Genomic DNA, 19269 nt, shown 5'->3' with positions numbered 1-19269 from the left:
GCGCCAGGCTGTCCCTGCACTACTGGATGCTGGAGCTGGAGCGGCTGGAGTCTGCTGGAGCACGGCCTGGCGGGGCGGCGGCGAGGCGCTCTGGCTGCTGCGCGCCGCGCACCGCAACGCCATGGCAACGCACATCACTGCGGCATGGCGGCACCGAGTCCCGCTATTTGAGTTGGCGGCACTGCCCGGCACAGCACAGCACTTGGGCCGAGCACTGCCAGGGCACTGCCAGGGCACTGCGGCCCGGCACTCGCACTAACAGCGCACGCCGCGCCGCGCCACGCCAATGCAACACAAGGGAATGCTCCCGTTTCCGAGCACCTCGCCACTGCTCGCCACCGTCACCGCAGTGCCGTGCGGCCCTGCCCTGCGCCGCCCGCGGTCCCTTGCGGGTCCCCAACCTTTTCTCGGAAACCTCTCCCGCGAGTGCCCCCATCGCCCCCATCCCCATGACGGAGTGGTTTCGGATAGTGGGTGGGACTGCGCTCGGTCATTCCCCACGGCCCTCATTTGTTTTAGTTTTCATGAAATTGAAATAATGTAGGGTCAAAGTAACAATTTCGGTAAAATTTATTAACAAATTTCATCAACAATTTAACAGTGGCTCTTGTTTAACTACACAAAGGCACATTTTGGTGAATTTTCAGAAGGTAAAGTGGAAAGAAAAACCTGTAGACTTCAAGACTAAACATTGTAAGGAGAAAATATTGATCTGCATGAGAGACAGCCTTTTGCCTGCGCGTCTTTGAGGAAATTCTTATGAAGAACAAATTGTGATCTTGGGTCTGAACGGCTTAAGACACCACACTGAAACACAAAAACACACATAAAGCCAAACGACTTAAATAGAATGTAGGATGGAAGAGAGTGTCCGACTAAAATTGCATGAAATGGGTTCAATGGGTTTACCTTGCAGGATTCCCGCAGTTTCAAAGCATCAGGAATCAGTTCATCGATAGCTTTTTGTCGAGATTCATGAGATGGGTGAGAGGATAACAGTTCCAGAGGTTTTTCCTCGCAACCAAGTTCCTCTCTCAAGGCCATTTTAGCCCAAAAGACACTGGCCTCGCGAACATCCAAGCAAGCCTACAAATAACATTAGAATTTTTTTTATTATTATTACTTATTATTTTGTGAGAAGGGAGTTTTGTCTAAAGCTTTTACTTTCATCTATTTTCATGAAAAGCCCACCTTTGCAGCAAGATTCAGACCTACTGCATCAGCTTCAGATTCCATAAGTCGACTGAAAGGCAGTTGTATGAATAATGATTTTGTCTGAGAGGCAAACATGTGGGAGAGGAAGGCTGCAAAATCTGGAAGCACCGCCCAGATGGCAGTGATCAGAAGAACAAACAACATACTGGAGATATGATCTTCACTAATGGTTTCACCCTGAAATTTAAAAAAAAAGGTATAAAATAAGTTTTTGAAAATAGTTAGCGACATCAGCTAGGGAAAAGTTTCGCATTACCTGATGGTTTAGTAGAACATGAGCAATTTCATGGGCAAGAATTGTTCCCAACTGATCATCACTTGAGCATGTGTCTATGATTCCTGTGAAAATGAACACTGTGCCATTCTGTGCGGAGAAAAATAAGATTTAATTTCAGACTTCTTTTGCTAAAGGAAAAAAAATAGCTTATTTTAATTTTCTACTTACTGGGAGCACCATGGCATTGTTGACATCAGGATCATCAATGACATAAATGTTCCAGGAAGAGACTCCACTATTTACTATTTCTTCTTTATTTGCCTGCATAAGACTATACATTACTTTGTAAATCCGTTGATACAGTGGATGGTTGTAAGGAAGATTGGCATCTTTGTAACTTTCCAAAATCTAAAAAAAAGAAAAATACAGTGAAAAACCAAGCTATACTGTCTCACTCTACTCAAAGTTACAAAAAGCTAAAGTCTCATTTTCATCCTTGATAATACCTCTTTTTGGACCTCCTCACATAGGTGTCGCATATCTTGACGAGAAAACAATATGAACCTACGTCGCTTTGTGTAAGGCACTTCTTCTATGTGAGCCAGCACATAGAGTAGTAATCCAAGTGAAAGTGTCCCAAAAATTCCTAAAATGTAGATTTGACAAAAAAAATAATTCAGGAGCATTTCAAACCTTAACAAAATAGATGGGAAAATGACAAGGACAATACCTAGAAGTGTCCGTCTGCGCTTTCTCAGACTTAAAATTATTCTGTCCCTTTTTTCTGGTGGAAGCCTCTGCCAAAACCTTCTAAAAAATCTACCAAATAAAGCAGCTGCTACATTTGCAAAAGGTCTCAACACCACCCACACTAAAGGAGGGATAGCCTTTTGAGGTGCGGTAGTGTGAAAAAGTTGACATCGCAGTGATTTAGAAGGACAAACTTTTAAAGTTAAATTCCCATGAAAAAGTGATGGCCGTAAGTAATGTGGGTGGATGGTTTTCAGTACTTCCTTTGGTCTTGGAGAATTATTTGCGATTAATTTAAGGTGGACATGTCTTGAGCGACCACCTATACTTAAATTAGATGGCGGCAGAGGCTTACACATGAGTTGGACCAACCCATTGTATACAGGTTTGCTTCGAAACACACAATGTGTCAACTTGGAAAAGGCCATTATCATCAGATGTCACAAAAATGTCACATCATAACAAGTTGTGCCAAGGTTGCATGAATCTGAAACAGATAGAAAACAATGATTATGAAACTAAAAGCTGTTTAGTTAAAAAATAGCACGAACTTGGGCAATGAGTGAAACTTCCGTCATCTATGCTGCATAATATTATTTCCTGACATTCTGCCGGTGTTGTGAAAAACGGTACCAAAACGGACATTTGTTTCGTGCAAGAAGACATGACATGACTGAAGCAGACGGATCTTGTAGTATCAGTTCCCTAGCACTACTCAAAAGCAATCTTCGAATACTTCAAAGGATGCATATCAGTCTCCACTCATAAGCAAAATATGCCGGTGAATTCAAACGGTTAAAAACTAGACAACAGAATATACTAACGTATGGCTACGTTGAATGAAACAACCTCTAACCTGCCGACAACATAAAATGTCAACAGTTGGCCACACAAACATTGTTTTCCTGCGAATAGTGTTTTGTGCTGCAGACCGCATATTCGCACGATTTTGTTCTTCGCAGGAACGTGTGGTTTGTTGTTGTGCACAAGTGTGAAGTCGTGAAGTCAAGACTCTTCTGTTATTTTTTGCCTTTCGTAAACCAGTAACAGAATGGAGGGAATGGAGGATACGATTAATGAAGTTGAAACCGAAACTGAAACTGTCACCTTCAAGGATTTGGTAAGGCTTCTTTGTTATGAGCTTAGTAACTGAGGCTTGACTTGTGCCATGCTGTCAGGCCAAAGATGCAAGTTTTCGTTTTAACTACACCTCTCGTTTTGAACGGATAAATTCCATCCTGAAGGCAACGTATAGCCCTGATAAATCTTATTGATAGTACACTATTGCCGTGTGTACAGCTTCGCGTGACGCCTTGCATCGGCCAAGAATGTTGTTCTAACCTCTCAATTAATGTGGCGTATGGATTTTTGTGTGTTCTTTTCTTACAGGGTGTTGTCGACGTGCTATGTGACGCCTGTGAGAAACTGAAATGGACCGCACCATCGAAAATTCAGAGAGAAGCTATTCCAGTCGCTCTTCAAGGTTGGATATGAGATCATTTATTACTTGTCGCACCTTAGTTCTTTTCACAAATTTCAAATAAAATTAATGATCCATCCATCTGCTCCTCAGGTAAAGATGTCATAGGTCTAGCAGAGACTGGCTCGGGTAAAACAGGCGCATTCGCTCTCCCCATTCTTCAAGCACTTCTCGAAAATCCTCAAAGATATTTTGCTCTAGTTCTGACTCCTACGAGAGAATTGGCTTTTCAAATTAGTGAACAGTTTGAGGCATTAGGTAAGTTTTTTTTTTTTCTTTTAAAGCTGTGGTATGCCTATGAGATGTTAATGATGGTTTTGTCATCTTGTCATTGACAGGTGCCAGCATTGGTGTCAAGTGTGCTGTAATTGTGGGTGGAATGGACATGATGGCACAGTCTTTAATGCTTGCAAAAAAGCCTCATATTTTGATTGCCACACCTGGACGACTTGTTGACCATCTAGAAAACACAAAAGGGTTTAATCTGCGAGCATTAAAGTTTTTAGTAAGTGTTGCTCTTAACTCTTGTTGCATTGCTTACAAACTCTTCTTTTTGTCACTCTTTCAGAATTTAATAATATGTTTTATATCTGTAATAATTTTTCTTAGGTCATGGATGAGGCAGATAGAATTTTGAATATGGACTTTGAAGTTGAAGTTGATAAGATCCTCAAGGTTATACCTAGAGAGCGCAGAACTTTCCTTTTCTCAGCAACCATGACTAAAAAAGTCCAAAAACTTCAAAGGGCGTCCTTGACCGATCCAGTGAAAGTTGAAGTTTCATCAAAATATCAAACAGTTGATAAACTCCAACAATCCTATTTATTTATTCCTGCTAGGTTCAAGGTAATCTTGCTCTTCAGTTAGTTTGCAGTATGTTTTCCATCTTCTGCTCTTCATATTATATAAATCTTGTCTTGTTTCCAGGATGTTTATCTTGTTCATATTCTCAATGAAATGGCTGGAAATTCATCTATGATATTCTGTTCAACATGTAGTAATACGATGAGAACAGCCCTTCTACTGAGGAGTTTAGGCATGATGGCTGTGCCTCTGCACGGACAAATGTCACAGAACAAGCGTCTTGCTGCGTTGACAAAGTTTAAGGCAAAATCCAGATCCATACTTATATCAACTGATGTTGCTAGCAGGTAAGCTTACTTCATTCATCTGTCTTCTCTGTAGTGTGATGTTGCTCATGAAATTGTCATATTAATTTTGTGCCATTCATTTACAGAGGTTTGGACATACCCCATGTAGATGTTGTTATCAATTTTGACATTCCCATGCACAGTAAGGACTACATCCACCGTGTGGGCAGAACAGCAAGAGCAGGTCGTGCTGGTAAAGCTGTAACCTTCGTCACTCAGGTTTGTGGTCATGGATTTGTGTTTAGCGGGGAACAAGTCAAAATCATTGTACTATTAATGTATATCATTTCAGTATGATGTAGAGCTTTATCAAAGAATAGAGCATCTGATTGGCAAGCAACTGCCTTTATACAAAACGGAGGAGGAAGAAGTGATGCTTCTGCAAGAAAGAGTAGCAGAAGCCCAGCGTGTAGCCAAAATGGTAAATAGCGTATTTCTGTTTTTGTGTCAGCTTTGTTCAGTTTTGCCTAATGGTACCTAATGTGCAACTGTTTTAATTGCAGGAAATGAAAGATCAAGATGAAAAGAAGGGAGGAAAACGGAAGAGAGGTGATGGAGAGGATGATGACATGGAAACATCAAGTGGAGTAAGAAAACGGTTGATGGGAAAGAAGGGTGGAAAGTTCGGGGGAGGGAAGGGTGGCAAGGGTGCGAGAGGTGGCAAGGGTGGGGGTGCAAAAGGGAAGCGTCACTGATTATTTTTAATGTGTTCTGTGAACCATAATTTTTTCCTTTTTTGTATTATGCAAATAGCACAAGGATGTAATTGAATAAATGTATAGGAATCCAGTTGCAGTATAAGTTCATTTGAAACAAATCATTAACTAATTAACTAATAAAATTTTATTTCAATAAAATAATTCTTACTTTGAACACTGAAACATGTAATAAAATATTATAAGAAAAAAAAACATGTTAAACAATAAAAGCAGACTATTCAGATAAAATTACAGTAAAATTGATATGACAAAATCATTTTTTGAGTTCCAATGAATCAATTTCTAGTGATGTGTCTTTTGTACTCTCGCATTCTAATGTACTTGATTCAATATCTAATTTTTTCAACAAAATAGTTTCTGACAAAAGACTGTCTGGTTCTATTAGTTTACCTGGTCTTTCATGATGCCCTTTCTGGTTGTTGGCAAATTCAGATTCATCTTCTGATAACATTTCCAAGTCACTATCAGTGTTCTGAGTAGTGAGTTGGTCCGTTGCTGAGTTGTTAGAATTTCCCAACATAACTGCACCTTCTGATGCAGAACCAGTAGATGGGTCATCTTCACTCTTATCAGATAAAACATCAGACTCCTCAACTATAGATACTAATGTCTTTGCCCCTCCTTCAAGTACTTCTGACTTCTTGAATTCTGAGGCCTCTAATGAGTCCATGTCTACCTCATCCAATTTTGGTAGTGATCTAACATTGGTAATAGCATCTGATGCAACCGAATCTGAGTTTAACTCTGATTTCTCACTGATATCTTCCAACGATAAAGACACGTCTAATTTCTTGCATATCTTTCCAATGCAAGTTGGTTGGCTTGAGGATTTGTGCAGGGTAGAACTGTGTTCACAGATAGCTGCTTCATAAGCTGAAAGCCTTTTAACTTGTTTCAGCTCATTTGCACTGCGATCTCTTTGGTTGTTACTAGTTTCAGTTTCATTTGAAGACAGCTCCATTGAGTTACGGCGTAAAAGAGGAATGTTAAAATTCAAGGCACATTCCACCGTCTGCTGTGTAATGGGCCCATTTAATGTTGCTCTTCTGCTTCTATCCTTTTTAATGCGAGGTTTCGGAAGATCTCGTGTGTCCAGCACATGTCCTAAGGTCACATTACTCATATCCCAATTCAATGAGTGTCTTGTTGGCATGAAAGGGAAGTCGAGGGAATCTGGTGACATGTGACCGCTACAGCTTTGGTCTCCCAAGATGCTCTGCCTGCACACATTCAAAAGGTATTGAAACAGATATTTGAAAACAATTTACTTTTTTTCTATTTAACTTACCTTGGTGACTCAGGCCTAGAAAAGAAATGGGTGGCTTTCATCCCTTCATCTGTGGCCTCGGGAAAAGGCCTGCCACTCTGAGGAAGAATTTGAAGTAACGAAGCATGAGGTCTTGGAATATCATAATCTGGTTCAGAGTCGTACATGTTACCAACCACTTCCAAAGATAGACTCTGCAAGTTCAATTAAAATGGACAGTTAGCAGTTGAGGGTGAGAGTAAATTCAAATGTATAATAAGCAGCAATATGTAGTACCTGTTTATGAGCTGTGGTGCTGGATGCACTCTCACCATCCGGACCCCTTGATCCAACCTGTAGACTACAAGTCGCTCCAACTGGAAGAAGTGGTGCTGTTGTCATGCCAGCCAGTTGAGCAAGTAAATCATTCAACTCATCTGAATGCCGGTTTGCACCACCCTCACTGCATGATGCAGCGAGCCCTTTGACTTTCTTGGTAGGAAGTGATGGAGGCAGCTCTGTTGTGAGCACACTGTCCTGGCTTTCAGTGCCACCTCTGTCATCACACTCTAATGAATTACTTACAGTATTCAAAGTTTCTTTAGTGGGAGAGAGAAGACATTGCACCTCAGCCACAGCTTTCTCTGACGATTCAATTACTTCATTTAATGCTAATTCATCTTTGTCAGCAAATTCTTCTGGGGGTTTTTGCAAGCATTCTGCAGCAAACTGAAAACGGTCTGCTTGAACAATATCCTCAGTTACAATGCTAGAGCTCTTCTGCCTGTCTCGTTTTTCCTGTTGTTTCTTAACTAAGTCTGTAGATGTTCTCTGTGCCTGCATCAACAGATTTAATTTCATGGCCTCTACATGCGAAAGACCCACTCTTCCGGATTCATCCAGCATTGGTAACATATCTGTGCTAATTGTGAGAGGCTCCATTGCAGATGGACTTGTAATATTTCCAAATGGATTTGGCTGGTCTTGGATACCAAACAAAAATTCTCCATCCCGAATATTTCTTCGTAACACCACATCTTCATGAAATTCCTCATCACTGGACTCGGAGCTAAGGTATATGGCTAAATGCTCATTAGAGCCGGCAGGTGAAGTGTCATCAGAAACAACTTCATATGCATGATGCTGAGAGTGATCGCTTGGATGAGGGTCACTCCAGTCATAGAAATCCATGCTGTGTGAAGTTCTAGTCCCAATCACTCTTCCGTACTTGGCTGCAGAGAGCAGCCTTTGCCTAGCATCGTTGTCCAGATCTATAACAGGAGAGTTGTTGGTTGGCACATCATGCCATGGAGATCGAGGCCTCTTCATTCTTCTAGGAGGAAGTTGTGGTGGTTCATCATTGGAGCTGTCACCTGCCCCGGCTACTGGCTCCACGCCAACTTCAACAGAAGAAAGAAAACAAACATCAGAAATAGCTTAGCAACTTCCCGGTCCAGCAATCCAGAAGGAAACTAAATACAAACTAAGTTACCAGAGTCATAATCAGGGGGTGGCTCCTCAGGTGCTTCACCAAACACAGGATTTGATGGACCAAGTTGAAAGTTTGGTCCACTTTCCTAAAAAAACATGCACCGAACAATCATACAAATATTCCCAAAGAACATGCGGTAATTTCTAAGCAACACAACCCTACTGATAAACAACTAGAACCTGCTACTTTTCAAAAGGTAAATACCATCACAGTACATAAATTACTGTTTACTCAGAAACGAACTACATACCAGCTGATAACAGAACTACAGAAAAGTGCCACTTAATCTGGAGTAGTACGTACCATTTTCTTCATATCTTCAAGCATGCGCGAGACAGGAGTTCTGCATTTTGACTGCAGGTCAGGATGTGGAGACAAAAATGCATCATCCGAAAATAATCCCTCTGTTTCTGGATGATCCATCACGTCTTCAGATTTGGTACGCCGTACATGTGACAAGACTCTCGTCAAAAAACTTAGACGACTGCGCACTGGCACTCTCTTTTTGTTGCTACTTTCAAAATTATCAGCCAGGCTGTAACTATCTTTGGCAGTTGAACCCTTTCGCTTCCTCAGGCGAAGTTTGCTTTTAGCTTTTACATCCTGAGCATGTGAATCAATAGTTGTGTTTAATGTGGAGTCTCTTTTATCACAATCTTCTGGTTCTGAATATTTGATGTATTCTCCATTTCCATGAATGAGCCGTTGGCAAAGTGACATTTTGGCCAATTTGTTCTTTTCAATGCCAACAGGCTCAGACCTACGAGACTCCAAAGTATGAGAGGCATTATCAATATCAGTAACTGAGAAGTACTGAGCATCTGGACCCATTTGATTAAACTTGCTGTGTTTTATATGAATGTCTTTGAAACTCTTCTTTGGAGGAGACCACAGCTCATCTGCCGAAGTGCATCGTACTGGCCTTGCAAACTCGTGTCCGTCCGGAGTTTGAAAACTCAGATCCACTCCAGGAGTAAGGAGAAGATCTCTTTCTGACCCAGAGTATTTTCTTCCAGAACTTGCCTTCCTTTGCTCAAATGAAGTGTCCTTAAACAATTGGTTTTGATTTTCATCAGAGTGAAATTTTGGAGTATCTTGATCTGGTTTCCACTTCAGCACATTTTCCTTGTCCTCTTCAAGCAATGGAGTGCTCACTTTTAGACAGTAACATTTTTCACCCTCAGATCTCAAGTTCCTGTGACAAAATTTACAACTTAATTTTTCATCAGCACTGCCATTAGAGGTCTTTAAATTCTCTTCCAATATCTGCGTGCTTTTGATGTCATTTTTGTTGTGAAGGGAATCCTTCTCACTTGAGGGGCTTGAAAAACTCAACTGCTTTTTCAAGACACTTTCAAAGTTCTTGAATCCTTTCGGTTTGTTCGCCATCTCTTGTCTTCCCTTACCACTTGCCATTTGCAACACACTAGATCCATTTGGTGTGGCATTCTCAGCTTTGCGGAAACCATGAAACGAGTATCGCTGATTTCCAAACGGAGATGGATCCTGCCCATGTAGAGCTCGTGGCGAGCCCGGGTGAGAGGGGTTCTCTTGCTTGCCAAGAATGGGGAGGATAGAGCCCTGGCGGGCTAGCTTAGCGTGAGCCCCCTTGCCGGCCAGCACCTTTCGGGGAACAATGTCCAACTCCGCGAGGAACCTCCCAGAATCTTCTGGAGTTTCGTGAACTTCTGACCCTGGCATCTTGTGAGGCTCCGAGGAGGGAGTTCGACCCCTCCAGTTGGGCAGGGTGCGGTGCTTCTCTCTCTGAGTGCCAGCGTCCCCATCATCACAAAGAGGCTGAAAAAAGAATCATCATTTTACAATTTCTGCCGCCACCCCAGATTGGTTCAAAGCAAACAATCAAGGTGTGGAAGAACTGACCGATTCGGCCTTGCTGAGGTTGTCCGCAGAGGGATACCGGAAGTGCAGAGGCCCTTTTCCGGCCTCCTTGGCGGGCTTCCCCGGCGCGGTGGTGGTGGACGCCGTCGCCATGGAGTCCAGCAGGGCTTTGAGCCACTGCTCTTGACTGGACCGCTCCTTCGCCCGCTGGAACAGGACACTGTTACCACCAACCACAACCACCCCCTGCCGACGACACCGGCACACAGTGGGCCAGAAGACCGCTCAAAATTCTAGACGCGTTTAGAGCTCCGAAACGAACGTGTGACCCCACCAATAGATTGCTCTTCGAACGAGGAATCCATTGGTGGGGACACTCGTTCGGTTCGAGTCCCAGTTAGCGACTCTGGAGCTCAAAATGCGTCTAGAATTTTGTCTACCAGTGCAACACTCACCAAGGACACGACGTGCGAGCGCAGCACCACCTCCAGCACGTGGTGGTCGGGGCCGGCGCCGGGCCGCACGCACGAGGCCAGGCCCATGTTGAGGGAGCCGCGACACGGCGACAGGCGCGCGTACTCCTGCTGCGACTTGTAGTACAGCAGCAGCCGCCCCTCCAGCACGAACCAGTACCTCTTCCACATGGCCACCACGCGCTGCGGGGGGAGAAACAGAATGAGATTACCGCGGATGAGATGAAATTCAATCTGGAAGGGGAGACACGAGCGCGACGAGCCCTAGCCTCGCAGCGTCGCGCATTTGCCTGACGACAGTCACTTACAGTGGCCGTGCTGGTTCGCTGGTTCGCCCCTAAGGCGCCGATAGGCAGACCCACCACACTGCGGTGCGTAACAGGCCGCACTACCATTACCATTAAGGGCTAGACCACACTACCGCCCCGCCCCGCCCCACCCCGCCGCTCCACGCGCCGCGTCCCATTTCCCCTCTCCGAATCAGCTCTACGTTTCTTGTTTCATTCTATTCTTGCTTTTTATTTCTGGAGCGCGCGCTCTTGGCGAAGGTGCTACTGAAGGGCGTGGCGTGGCGGGGCGCGGAGGGCGTGGCTCCCCATTTGTGTAATGAGACACGTCACATTTTTCCACGTAATTACCGCCCTTGCAGCCGCGCACCGCGCAGCCCTTGCACTGCGGCAATCTGGGCCGCGTCAAGGGGGCAGTGTAGGCAACCAGCCGCCACAAACTTGACATTTAAAAACGTACTTTTTTCAGCCTTTCCCACGCGACGCGCGCCCTCTCTGAACACGCGGCGCTGATGCCGGTGGAGATTTCGGGTATCCAACAGTGGGGGGGGACAGGGACAGTTCACGGGCCCGAAAAAAAGGAACAATCGCCCATTGTGGAGCAGCGCCAGCGGAGCCAGCGGTGGTGCATCAGAGAGAGAGATTCCGGCCGCCAAACACAGCGCCGTCTCTCTCGGACTCTGGTAGGAGTAAAGGTTCTTCGCCATGTCGCCATCAGTCCCCCCAACGACACTCGTACTCACCATCTTGCCCTTCTTCTCCAGGTAGCCCTCCATCTTGACGGTGGGCTTGTTGCTGGCGGCGGCGTCCAAGGGCGTGGAGGAGGCCAGCGGTGTCGCGGTGGACACGGACAGGCTGCTGGTGGAGGGCGGCTGCTCGGAGGCCTTCTCGGCCTTGGCGGCGACGCCGGGCGCCATGGCCGCTGGAGGGTCCGCCTCGCCCTGCCAGAACACGCCCAACACACGTTCGTTAGCGGAGCCATCAACAGAACAGCCAGAGCTAAGCACCGCGGTGGAGAAACCGAGCGGATAACAGCGAACTGCGTTTTTGTTTTTCGCAGCGTCCGCCCGCGTTTTGAAGGGGCAGCAAAAACAGCCCGGGTTGGCCAACACCTCCGCAGCGCAACCAGCCACCCCACGCTCGGGAGCAAACCGCGGTTCGAAAAAACAGGGATTACTTATACAGCCTCAATAGAGCAATTGAGATATGGCCAGACTCCGCAGACCACAACACGCGTCCTGCGGACCAGCAGCAGGCCTGCACAGACCGCAATCAAAACGAAAGCAAGGCCCCCGCGGGCCGCGGCCGGGCCGTGGGCCCCCTCGGGGGCGAGGGGCAGGGCGCTGCATCGCCGCAGCATCGCCACCTTGTGGCAGACGACCAGCCTCGCGACTCCGTGACTATGGCCACGCCGTCAAACCACCTCAAATTCAGTGTCCAAACGGCGTGACGTCATAGCCGTCGTGCATTTTCCGTTCCGCCGACTGGCGGCCCAGTGGCCAGGCGGCCGGCAGCAACAAGACCCTATCCAGTTAGCCCAGCGTGGTCGAACACCCTTCCACGCCCTGCACGCTCTGAAAGTCACGCCTCGAAAGGCCTCGCCTTGCCTCGCCTCGTGCATGTGTTGTCGACCAGCACGCGTGTCAGACAAAAACGGTGCTCCCTCCGCGTTTCCACACACACGCGCGCGCCAAAGACTTAAAGTGCGCCTTTACGGCGGTGCCTCGCGCGAGCCTCGCGGCCGGCACGCTCTGTCTCTCTCGCACTCGCGGTGCGGTGCGGGCGTGAGAGAGACAGCGCTCTTCGGCGTCGCTCTGGATGGCCAACGAGAGCGCCACGGGGGACACGGGGTGCCCGGCGAGCACTTTCACTGTGTCGTGGGTTCAAGGACAGGCAGCCTGCCAGACACACTGGCAGGGAAGCGGCAGCAGCCGCGTCGCGGAAACAATGCCGAGCGGCATCGGGTTCCCGTCGCCGCGCGCGAACGCGTCCGGGACCCGATGGTCACCGCCAAGTCAGATTACCTAATTAATGAAATGCACTGAGAGCGGCGATGCCGGCCGAGGCGGACTTTCTTGCCGTTCCCAACCTCATTTCCCTACACCAGCCATTATTTGGCGAACGGCGACGGCCAAAGCGCAGAGTCCACCGCTGGCTGGAGCCAGAAGACCGGTGGAGGCGGCCAAATCTCTAGACGCGGTTTGAGCTTTAGAGTCGCTAAATGGGACTCGAACTGAACGTGTGACCCCACCAATGGATTGCTCTCCGAACGAGGAATCCATTGGTGGGGTCACACGCTCGGTTCGAGTCCTGTTTAGCGACTCTGGAGCTCAAATCACGTCCAGCCCAGCGGTCTTCATCAGTCTTCTGGCCCACTGTGCGCTGGAGCCGTGCTGGAGCCGACGTCACTAGCGCGGCTACGCCACTGGCAATTAGGCACGGCCGCCTCCGAGATTTGTTTTCGTCATGTCGGGACAGCCGTCCAAACACCCACGTGAGCCCTCGCGAGGCCAGCCCGGCGCCCCCATGCGGTGCCCTGCGGTGTGGTGGCGCAGACATCGGCGTAGCCGGGACGGCGGGGCCTGAGTCATAGCCGCCCCGGGCCGGGGGCTGCCCCGGACCGCCCCCGGGGTGGCGTGCACTGGCGTGCGGGGCGCTACTACGCCGCCGTCAGAGGGTGTGGCCGCCGCGTCGCGGCCAGGCTACGCCGCTTCGCCAGGGCGGGGCACCTGTCCAGGACGAGGCACTCGGGGTGGGGGAAGGGAAGGCCTCGTTCGGGCAAGTGCATAGAATGCCATTGTCATAGCGGGCCGAGCAAAGTCCTGGCCGAGCTTCGAGAAGTGCCTGCACTCCGTCAACGTCACTCTGTCGAGCCATTTCGAGTAGTCGCTTTCCGTCTCTCTCGCACCCCTGCGGGGACCGCCACGAGTGCGACGGAGACAGAGCGAGTCAGCCAGTCGCCTGTTGCCGATCAGTTTTGCCTCGCCGCCGCCCCGCGTGGGGCTTCCCTGCTTCCCCGCCGCGAACTCATCAGCGCCCCCACCGCCAGGACCTTCAGGACCTGCAGGCAGGCAGCGCGGCCGGCATGCCGCGGCAGCAGGCAGGGGCAGAAAGCGGAACGGATGCAGGGGCTGGACACGAGTGCGAGAGAGACAGGCGCTCGCACTGCATTGCCCATTCATCAGCACAACAAACGCACAGCAGCGGAGCCAGGCTGCCCGCAGTTCCAGCCGACAGCCAGCTCGCAGTTCCCAGCCGACTCCAAAACCGAATTCCGCTCCGGGCGTGCGGCTCGGAAACTCAGCCGGGTCATTTCGGGCTTTTGTCGACTTTCGCGGGTCGCCTGCTCACGCGTGCGGAATCCGTCCCACGACCCGCGAAACACGGTCGCGACTGCGTATTCGAACCCGCGACCGCGGCCTCGCGGTGAAACGGGTGCGGCGGTCACCGGCCAGCTGGCGTGATTGACAGAAATGGAAAAAGCTCTTCGCGGTGTGTGGTTCCGTGGTTCCCTGGCCGTTGCCGCAGTCCGCCGGTTTCGTTACGTGTGGAGCCCTGACCGAGTGTGGCCACACTGCCATCTTCCAGACCACACCGCCAAAAAAAAAGTCCACATGTCTAACGCGCATGTAGAGCAACTAATTATTTATTTTTTTTCAAGGATTGGTGCGCCGAGTGCGTCACGTCGTGTAGGTACACTGCAAGGCGCGGCGGCAAGGTAGCGCACACCACGCACGAGGGGCAAAGAAACGGCAATCAAAAAGTAAAAGTGAAACGAAATCCCCCCCACTCCCGAAGACAATCAAACCGCGCCAAATGTTCCTCGAACACTGCACTGCACGGCAGACGCGCCGCGCGCCGGGAACGCGAGATGACCTTGCAATAAATGCCGCCGTAAATGACTTTCCAGCGAGTAATGAACCAGACGGCGCGAAAGCACTGCCAGGGCACCGCGAAAGCAGTGACACAGAGCGACATTCACCGGCTGCACGGCCGCGCTGGAACAGAAAACCCGTTTCCCCCAAAAAATAATAAATTAAAAACAGAATCGCAAATGTATTTTTTTTTCGTTCACCGCTGCAAACTGGAGCACGCAAGCTTACCGTGAAGTAACAGCGGGGAGTGGGGAGCACTTACGGCACGGAGGGCCCACGGGGACCGCGCCATGAGGGACGCCCCGCGTACGCGGCAGCGCACAGCGCACAGCGCACGGCGCGGCAGGAAGGACCAAATGATCGCTTGGCCACGCGTAGCGCTACGCCCCATATCGCCCCTCCCTCGGGGGAAACGACACGACACACTACAAAAACCACGCGCGGTGCGTGCACTTTTTGTGTCTTTCAAATTTCCTGTCGGTCGGAAACGCGGATGACTGCAAGACGGACGCGGCGCGGCGGACTGAGGCCCGCGGACCGCCACGCACAGTGGGCCAGAAGACGGGTGGAGGCGGCCAAAACTCAAGACGCGTTTTGAGCTCCAGAGTCGCTAAATAGCACTCGAAACGTTCGTGTGACCCCACCAATGGATTGCTCTCCGAACGAGGAATCCATTGGTGGGGTCACACGTTCGCTTCGAGTCCTGTTTAGCGACTCTGGAGCTCAAAACGCGTCTTGAGTTTTGGCCGCCTCCACCGGTCTTCTGGCCCACTGTGCCACGCCGAGTGCATAGCTCTCACCTCGAGTACCGCCAGTACCTCCAGTAACGCCAGTATGGACAGCGCCACTGCACGCCACGCCACACCGCGGCGTTGAGCGGCGCGGCCAGTCGCTACACTGCTGGGGCGTGCCGTCGGCGTGCCGCGTGCCCGGCGGTATGTCGTCGTCTCTCTCGCACCCCTTCGACTGCCCGACGGCCGGACGGACCCGCCCCGCGAGTGCGAGAGAGACGGCGGCGCCGTTGGGAAGCAGCCCACAGTGCAGCGCCGCCCGGCCGACAAGAACAAGAGAGTTAGTGCCGTCCCGTGCCGGCCGCGCAGCCGTCAATATTGGAGCCCCGCTGGAGCCTAGCCGGCTGGAGCGCCAAGCCAGAGCCAGGCCGCCAGGCCGCCAGGCGGGGCTTTCTCCAGCACAAACAGTGCTGCACACGGACGGAAGCACTTTTACGAAAACGCACTCACTCACTCACTGCGCGCACACGACTTGGCTTCGGAAATGTGCAATTTGGCGGCCACGCGGACGTGACCACCGCGACGCGGCCGGCCGCAGGAAGCGGACACAGGACGCGGCGGACTCGTTCCAGCGAGGACGCCGCCGAGGAAACGCCGACAAAGAAGCGCGCGTGCTGCAGGCACGGCAGGCACACTGCTGGAGGACGTGAAGCAGGGCAGCGGCATGGCATGGCGGCCGATGCACGCAAGCCGATGAGCCGGGCGGCCGGGCCTCTAGCCTCTAGCCGGGCCAGGCCCTGCCTCGCTGCTTCATTGCAATGCGCGAATGCGCGCCGTGGAGCCATGCAGCCATGGACGCGCAGATGCATTATCGCAATCTATTTATGCCGTAAGGAAACTTTCACACTTGGCGGGCCCCGCCCCGCCCCACGCGTGCTGCATAGTGCTGCACAACCTGCAGGCGGCGCAGAGCGAGGCGCGGCGGGGCATAGCGCACCGACTGCCTTTTAATCGGATCAAGCCGCCCATCCCATCCGCCTTCCCCCTCTCAGCATTCGCCCAATCAGCGCACAGTGGGCCAGACGACCGGTGGAGGCGGCCAAAACTCCAGACGCGCCCTAGAATGACGATCGGACACAAGTGTCACTGTCGATTCCGGTGCAGGCAGGCCGACCCACGCAAACTCGTCGCACCCAGGGGCCCTTTCCTCGAACTGGCCCGCGCGAGGGGGGGCACCGGAAATGGTCCAGCAGGTTCCGGTCCACGCGGCTGCGCCATTCACTTCCGGTGTCACATGCGTCACTGCGCGCACATACTCGTATCGCGTCGGCTGGAAACCGAAAGCGGCAAATTCGGCAGCTTGAGGCCTTGAACTTCCTCGCGCCGAGGCGGCAGCGGGAAGGACGCGGCCGTGGGTTCGACTACCGCCCCCGCCTCGCCTTTTCACGTTTCACGGTCCCCGACGGTCCCCCTCAATGGCGGCGCGTCAAAACGGCGGTGCGCCAACGGCGCCATCACTCCATTGTGTGCTTTGCGCGGCCCGGCGCGGCTTTGCGGCACTTCCATTCAATTTGCCCCGCGCTGCCTTCGGCCTGGCCCTTGGCCTGGCCCTTGGCCTGGCTGGCGGCCTGCTTGGCGTGCTTGAGGCCGCCGACGAGCACCGCCATCGGCAGCAACGGCTGTTCTGTTCCGCGCCCAGTTTCCGCCACCTGAGTGCAGAGGCATTGTTGGCCACGGCCACACTGCTCTCTTCGCTCTGTCCCTCTCGCACTCAAGGGGCGTTGCGTAGACGTGCGAGAGAGACGGCGCGGCGTGCCACGCCCTCGGCAGGCCGATTTTCCGGCGATTCGGGCAGCTGCACTACGCCGCGGCAGCCGACTTTCCTGCACCTGCAGATGACGGTGCCACGGCGGTGCACTGCCTGGGGTACACCTGTGCCGCCACTGCCGCCACTGCCGCCACTGCCGCCACTGTGCAACCATGTCAACTCTCGGCAGTTTCCTTTTTATATGTCACTTGCCGCGGCCCGAGGCCCGCCCCGCCCCGCCCCGCCCCGCCCCACACAGCCTCCGCCATGGAAACCGGAGACGCGGTAAGATGAGGATGGAATCCCACACGCGGCGGCGGGCCGGCGGCGGCGGCGCGGCAGGGAAGTCCCGCCCTGCCCGCCTTGCCGCAGCCCTCGGCCGGAAGGGCCCGACGACGGCGTCCTGACGTAACCTTGCGCACCACAACTAGAGCGGCTTCATCATCGCGGTCGCCGCCAAGCAGACGGCCAGTACGTGCATCGCGCCGCCCGAGTCCGCGGAAACAGAAGCGAACCCCGCCACTCGCGAGTTTACTCTGTCGCGCGCGCGAACCAGCGCGAACACGAACCCCCCGCGCCCCCTTGATTGGCCTCGTGCGCGGAATTATTGTTTCGACCTCCAGACTACACCGGCCTGGCATCCCAGAGGCAATCGTGGCGGCTTCCAGACTTCCAGACCACGAACACCCGAAAGCCCCACCAGGGCCCGCGTCGCAAGGGGGCGGGGACTCTTCCGCCGCATCTGGATCTCCGGATCTTGGTCGCGCGGTGCGCTTCGCGCTCCGGCCCCGCCCCCCACGACGCGGAGCCCGCGACGTCAACGGGCAGGTGCAGCACCGCGGCACCGCGGCGGCACCAGCGCGCCAGCGCGTGACCCCCATTCGAGCCGTCACACCAGCGCGGTTCCGAACAGTAGCTCTGCCCCTGTCGCGCTCGCGATGCGCGTGGGGGTGCGAGTGAGACAGCGCTGCAGGCCCGAGGGCCGCCAAAGCGCGCCGCGCGCGGTTCCTGCGCGGACTTCCCTTGGCCCCGGCCATGGGCGGCACCGCAAGGCGGCAACGGCCGAAACGGCGCGTGGAATGCCTCCACCTTCTCGTTCGCAGTGCAGGAGCATTCCCGACATCTGGCTGGCCTGGCCCAGCCTGGCCACCCCGCGGCCGCTTGGCGCCTCAGCCTTGGCTGCTGGCGTGCAACAAGACGGCCCTAATGCGCCGGGATGCGCCGCCATCTGCGGCTCCTCCATCCTCCCCGTTAGGGCCGACTAAGGACGCGGCGGTCCAGCCGAGCAGCCTAGCCGCCTCAATGTCGACATCGCGACGCGCAATTTACAATTACCCGCCCAGGCGAGACGCCGTGTCGGCCGGGGTATGTAGCGGGTGGGTACCAGTGTGGGTACGTCGGCGGCGCGGCGTAGCGGCGCAGCGTAGCAGGTCGCCAGTGCGTCCAATCATCGTATCGCATTGCCTGGCCGCCGCGCTGCCAGTGCCGCCGCCGGCCGAGTCAAGCCGCCACGACCTACGACAAGCCGATCGGGTCAAACCAAGTCAAACGAGGGAGCTGGCGGAGTGGTACTCACCCGAAACGCGGTCGTTGCCTCCAGGGGCTGCAGGTGGGCGCTCGACATGGGGCCGGCTTGGTTATCCGATCGCAGGGAATCGCGCCAGTCCATCGGGCTGCGGCACTCGCGGTGGAGAGGACTCGCGACTGAGCGGCACGCGGTACGTCGAGGGCGGACTGGAGCGGACTGGAGCTCCACGGACACACAGCTGACGCGCACCGAGCCTCGCGGGTGACTGGCGCTCTGGCTGCTGCTGCCTGCCTGCGCTGCGGCGGCGGACCCGGCACGGCAGACCGCCCAACAACAACACAGCCAGCCGCCAGCAACCCTTCCCTTCCCCTTTCCCTTTGCAGAATCCCCGCGCTCTGTCGTCTCTCTCGCACTCATGGGGTTTTGGGACGTCCTTTCCGAAAACCAAGGTGGAAAAAT

At 52.5% G+C, this 19269-nt stretch overlaps 3 protein-coding genes across 5 annotated transcripts; 1 reads left to right on the top strand and 2 right to left on the bottom strand.

Moving 5' to 3' along the window:
- Positions 1-552: 552 nt before the first annotated feature.
- On the bottom strand, positions 553-3129 carry LOC117651621 (metalloendopeptidase OMA1, mitochondrial-like). 3 transcript variants are annotated; one of them, XM_034395791.1, is made up of 8 exons: positions 3007-3129; positions 2163-2669; positions 1939-2078; positions 1661-1840; positions 1472-1579; positions 1192-1392; positions 910-1086; positions 553-807 (listed from the first exon to the last, which is right to left on the bottom strand). In XM_034395791.1, the coding sequence occupies exons 2-8, from the start codon at positions 2614-2616 to the stop codon at positions 685-687; spliced, it is 1383 nt and encodes a 460-aa protein (XP_034251682.1). In that variant the 5' UTR covers positions 2617-2669; positions 3007-3129; the 3' UTR covers positions 553-684. The 3 variants fall into 3 exon arrangements, with proteins under 3 accessions (XP_034251682.1, XP_034251683.1, XP_034251684.1); XM_034395792.1 differs by lacking the exon at positions 3007-3129 and adding an exon at positions 2826-2992; XM_034395793.1 differs by lacking the exon at positions 3007-3129 and adding an exon at positions 2734-2754.
- A 2-nt stretch (positions 3130-3131) lies between these two features.
- On the top strand, positions 3132-5602 carry LOC117651620 (probable ATP-dependent RNA helicase DDX47). The gene is made up of 9 exons (XM_034395790.1): positions 3132-3302; positions 3572-3665; positions 3756-3920; positions 4001-4167; positions 4272-4508; positions 4590-4813; positions 4900-5032; positions 5106-5234; positions 5317-5602. Exons 1-9 carry the CDS (start codon positions 3234-3236, stop codon positions 5506-5508), a joined length of 1410 nt encoding a protein of 469 aa, XP_034251681.1. The 5' UTR covers positions 3132-3233; the 3' UTR covers positions 5509-5602.
- A 31-nt stretch (positions 5603-5633) lies between these two features.
- Positions 5634-19061, bottom strand: LOC117651619. The gene is made up of 9 exons (XM_034395789.1): positions 18859-19061; positions 11613-11810; positions 10565-10765; positions 10152-10316; positions 8574-10067; positions 8271-8355; positions 7076-8178; positions 6821-6993; positions 5634-6752 (listed from the first exon to the last, which is right to left on the bottom strand). The coding sequence occupies exons 1-9, from the start codon at positions 18949-18951 to the stop codon at positions 5786-5788; spliced, it is 4479 nt and encodes a 1492-aa protein (XP_034251680.1). The 5' UTR covers positions 18952-19061; the 3' UTR covers positions 5634-5785.
- Positions 19062-19269: the final 208 nt, after the last annotated feature.

This window comes from Thrips palmi, unplaced genomic scaffold (genome assembly GCF_012932325.1).
Source record: "Thrips palmi isolate BJ-2018 unplaced genomic scaffold, TpBJ-2018v1 HiC_scaffold_6, whole genome shotgun sequence".
NCBI lineage: Eukaryota > Metazoa > Arthropoda > Insecta > Thysanoptera > Thripidae > Thrips > Thrips palmi.
The sequence above is the reverse complement of the archived record's forward strand: the minus strand, read 5'-3'. Positions and strand labels throughout refer to the sequence as shown.

Bases quoted from the DNA above. Each gene is read 5' to 3' on its own strand.
- LOC117651620 (XM_034395790.1), top strand. From the start codon at position 3,234: ATGGAGGGAATGGAGGATACGATTAATGAAGTTGAAACCGAAACTGAA. The intron at 3,303-3,571 runs GTAAGGCTTCTT...CTTTTCTTACAG, and splicing joins CTGTCACCTTCAAGGATTTG to GGTGTTGTCGACGTGCTATG. The intron at 5,235-5,316 runs GTAAATAGCGTA...TTTTAATTGCAG, and splicing joins CCCAGCGTGTAGCCAAAATG to GAAATGAAAGATCAAGATGA.
- LOC117651619 (XM_034395789.1), bottom strand. From the start codon at position 18,951: ATGGACTGGCGCGATTCCCTGCGATCGGATAACCAAGCCGGCCCCATG. The intron at 10,068-10,151 runs GTCAGTTCTTCC...TTCTTTTTTCAG, and splicing joins ACCTCAGCAAGGCCGAATCG to CCTCTTTGTGATGATGGGGA. The intron at 6,753-6,820 runs GTAAGTTAAATA...GAATGTGTGCAG, and splicing joins TCTAGGCCTGAGTCACCAAG to GCAGAGCATCTTGGGAGACC.
- LOC117651621 (XM_034395791.1), bottom strand. From the start codon at position 2,616: ATGATAATGGCCTTTTCCAAGTTGACACATTGTGTGTTTCGAAGCAAA. The intron at 2,079-2,162 runs GTATTGTCCTTG...TCTACATTTTAG, and splicing joins GCGCAGACGGACACTTCTAG to GAATTTTTGGGACACTTTCA. The intron at 1,087-1,191 runs GTGGGCTTTTCA...TGTTATTTGTAG, and splicing joins GTCTGAATCTTGCTGCAAAG to GCTTGCTTGGATGTTCGCGA.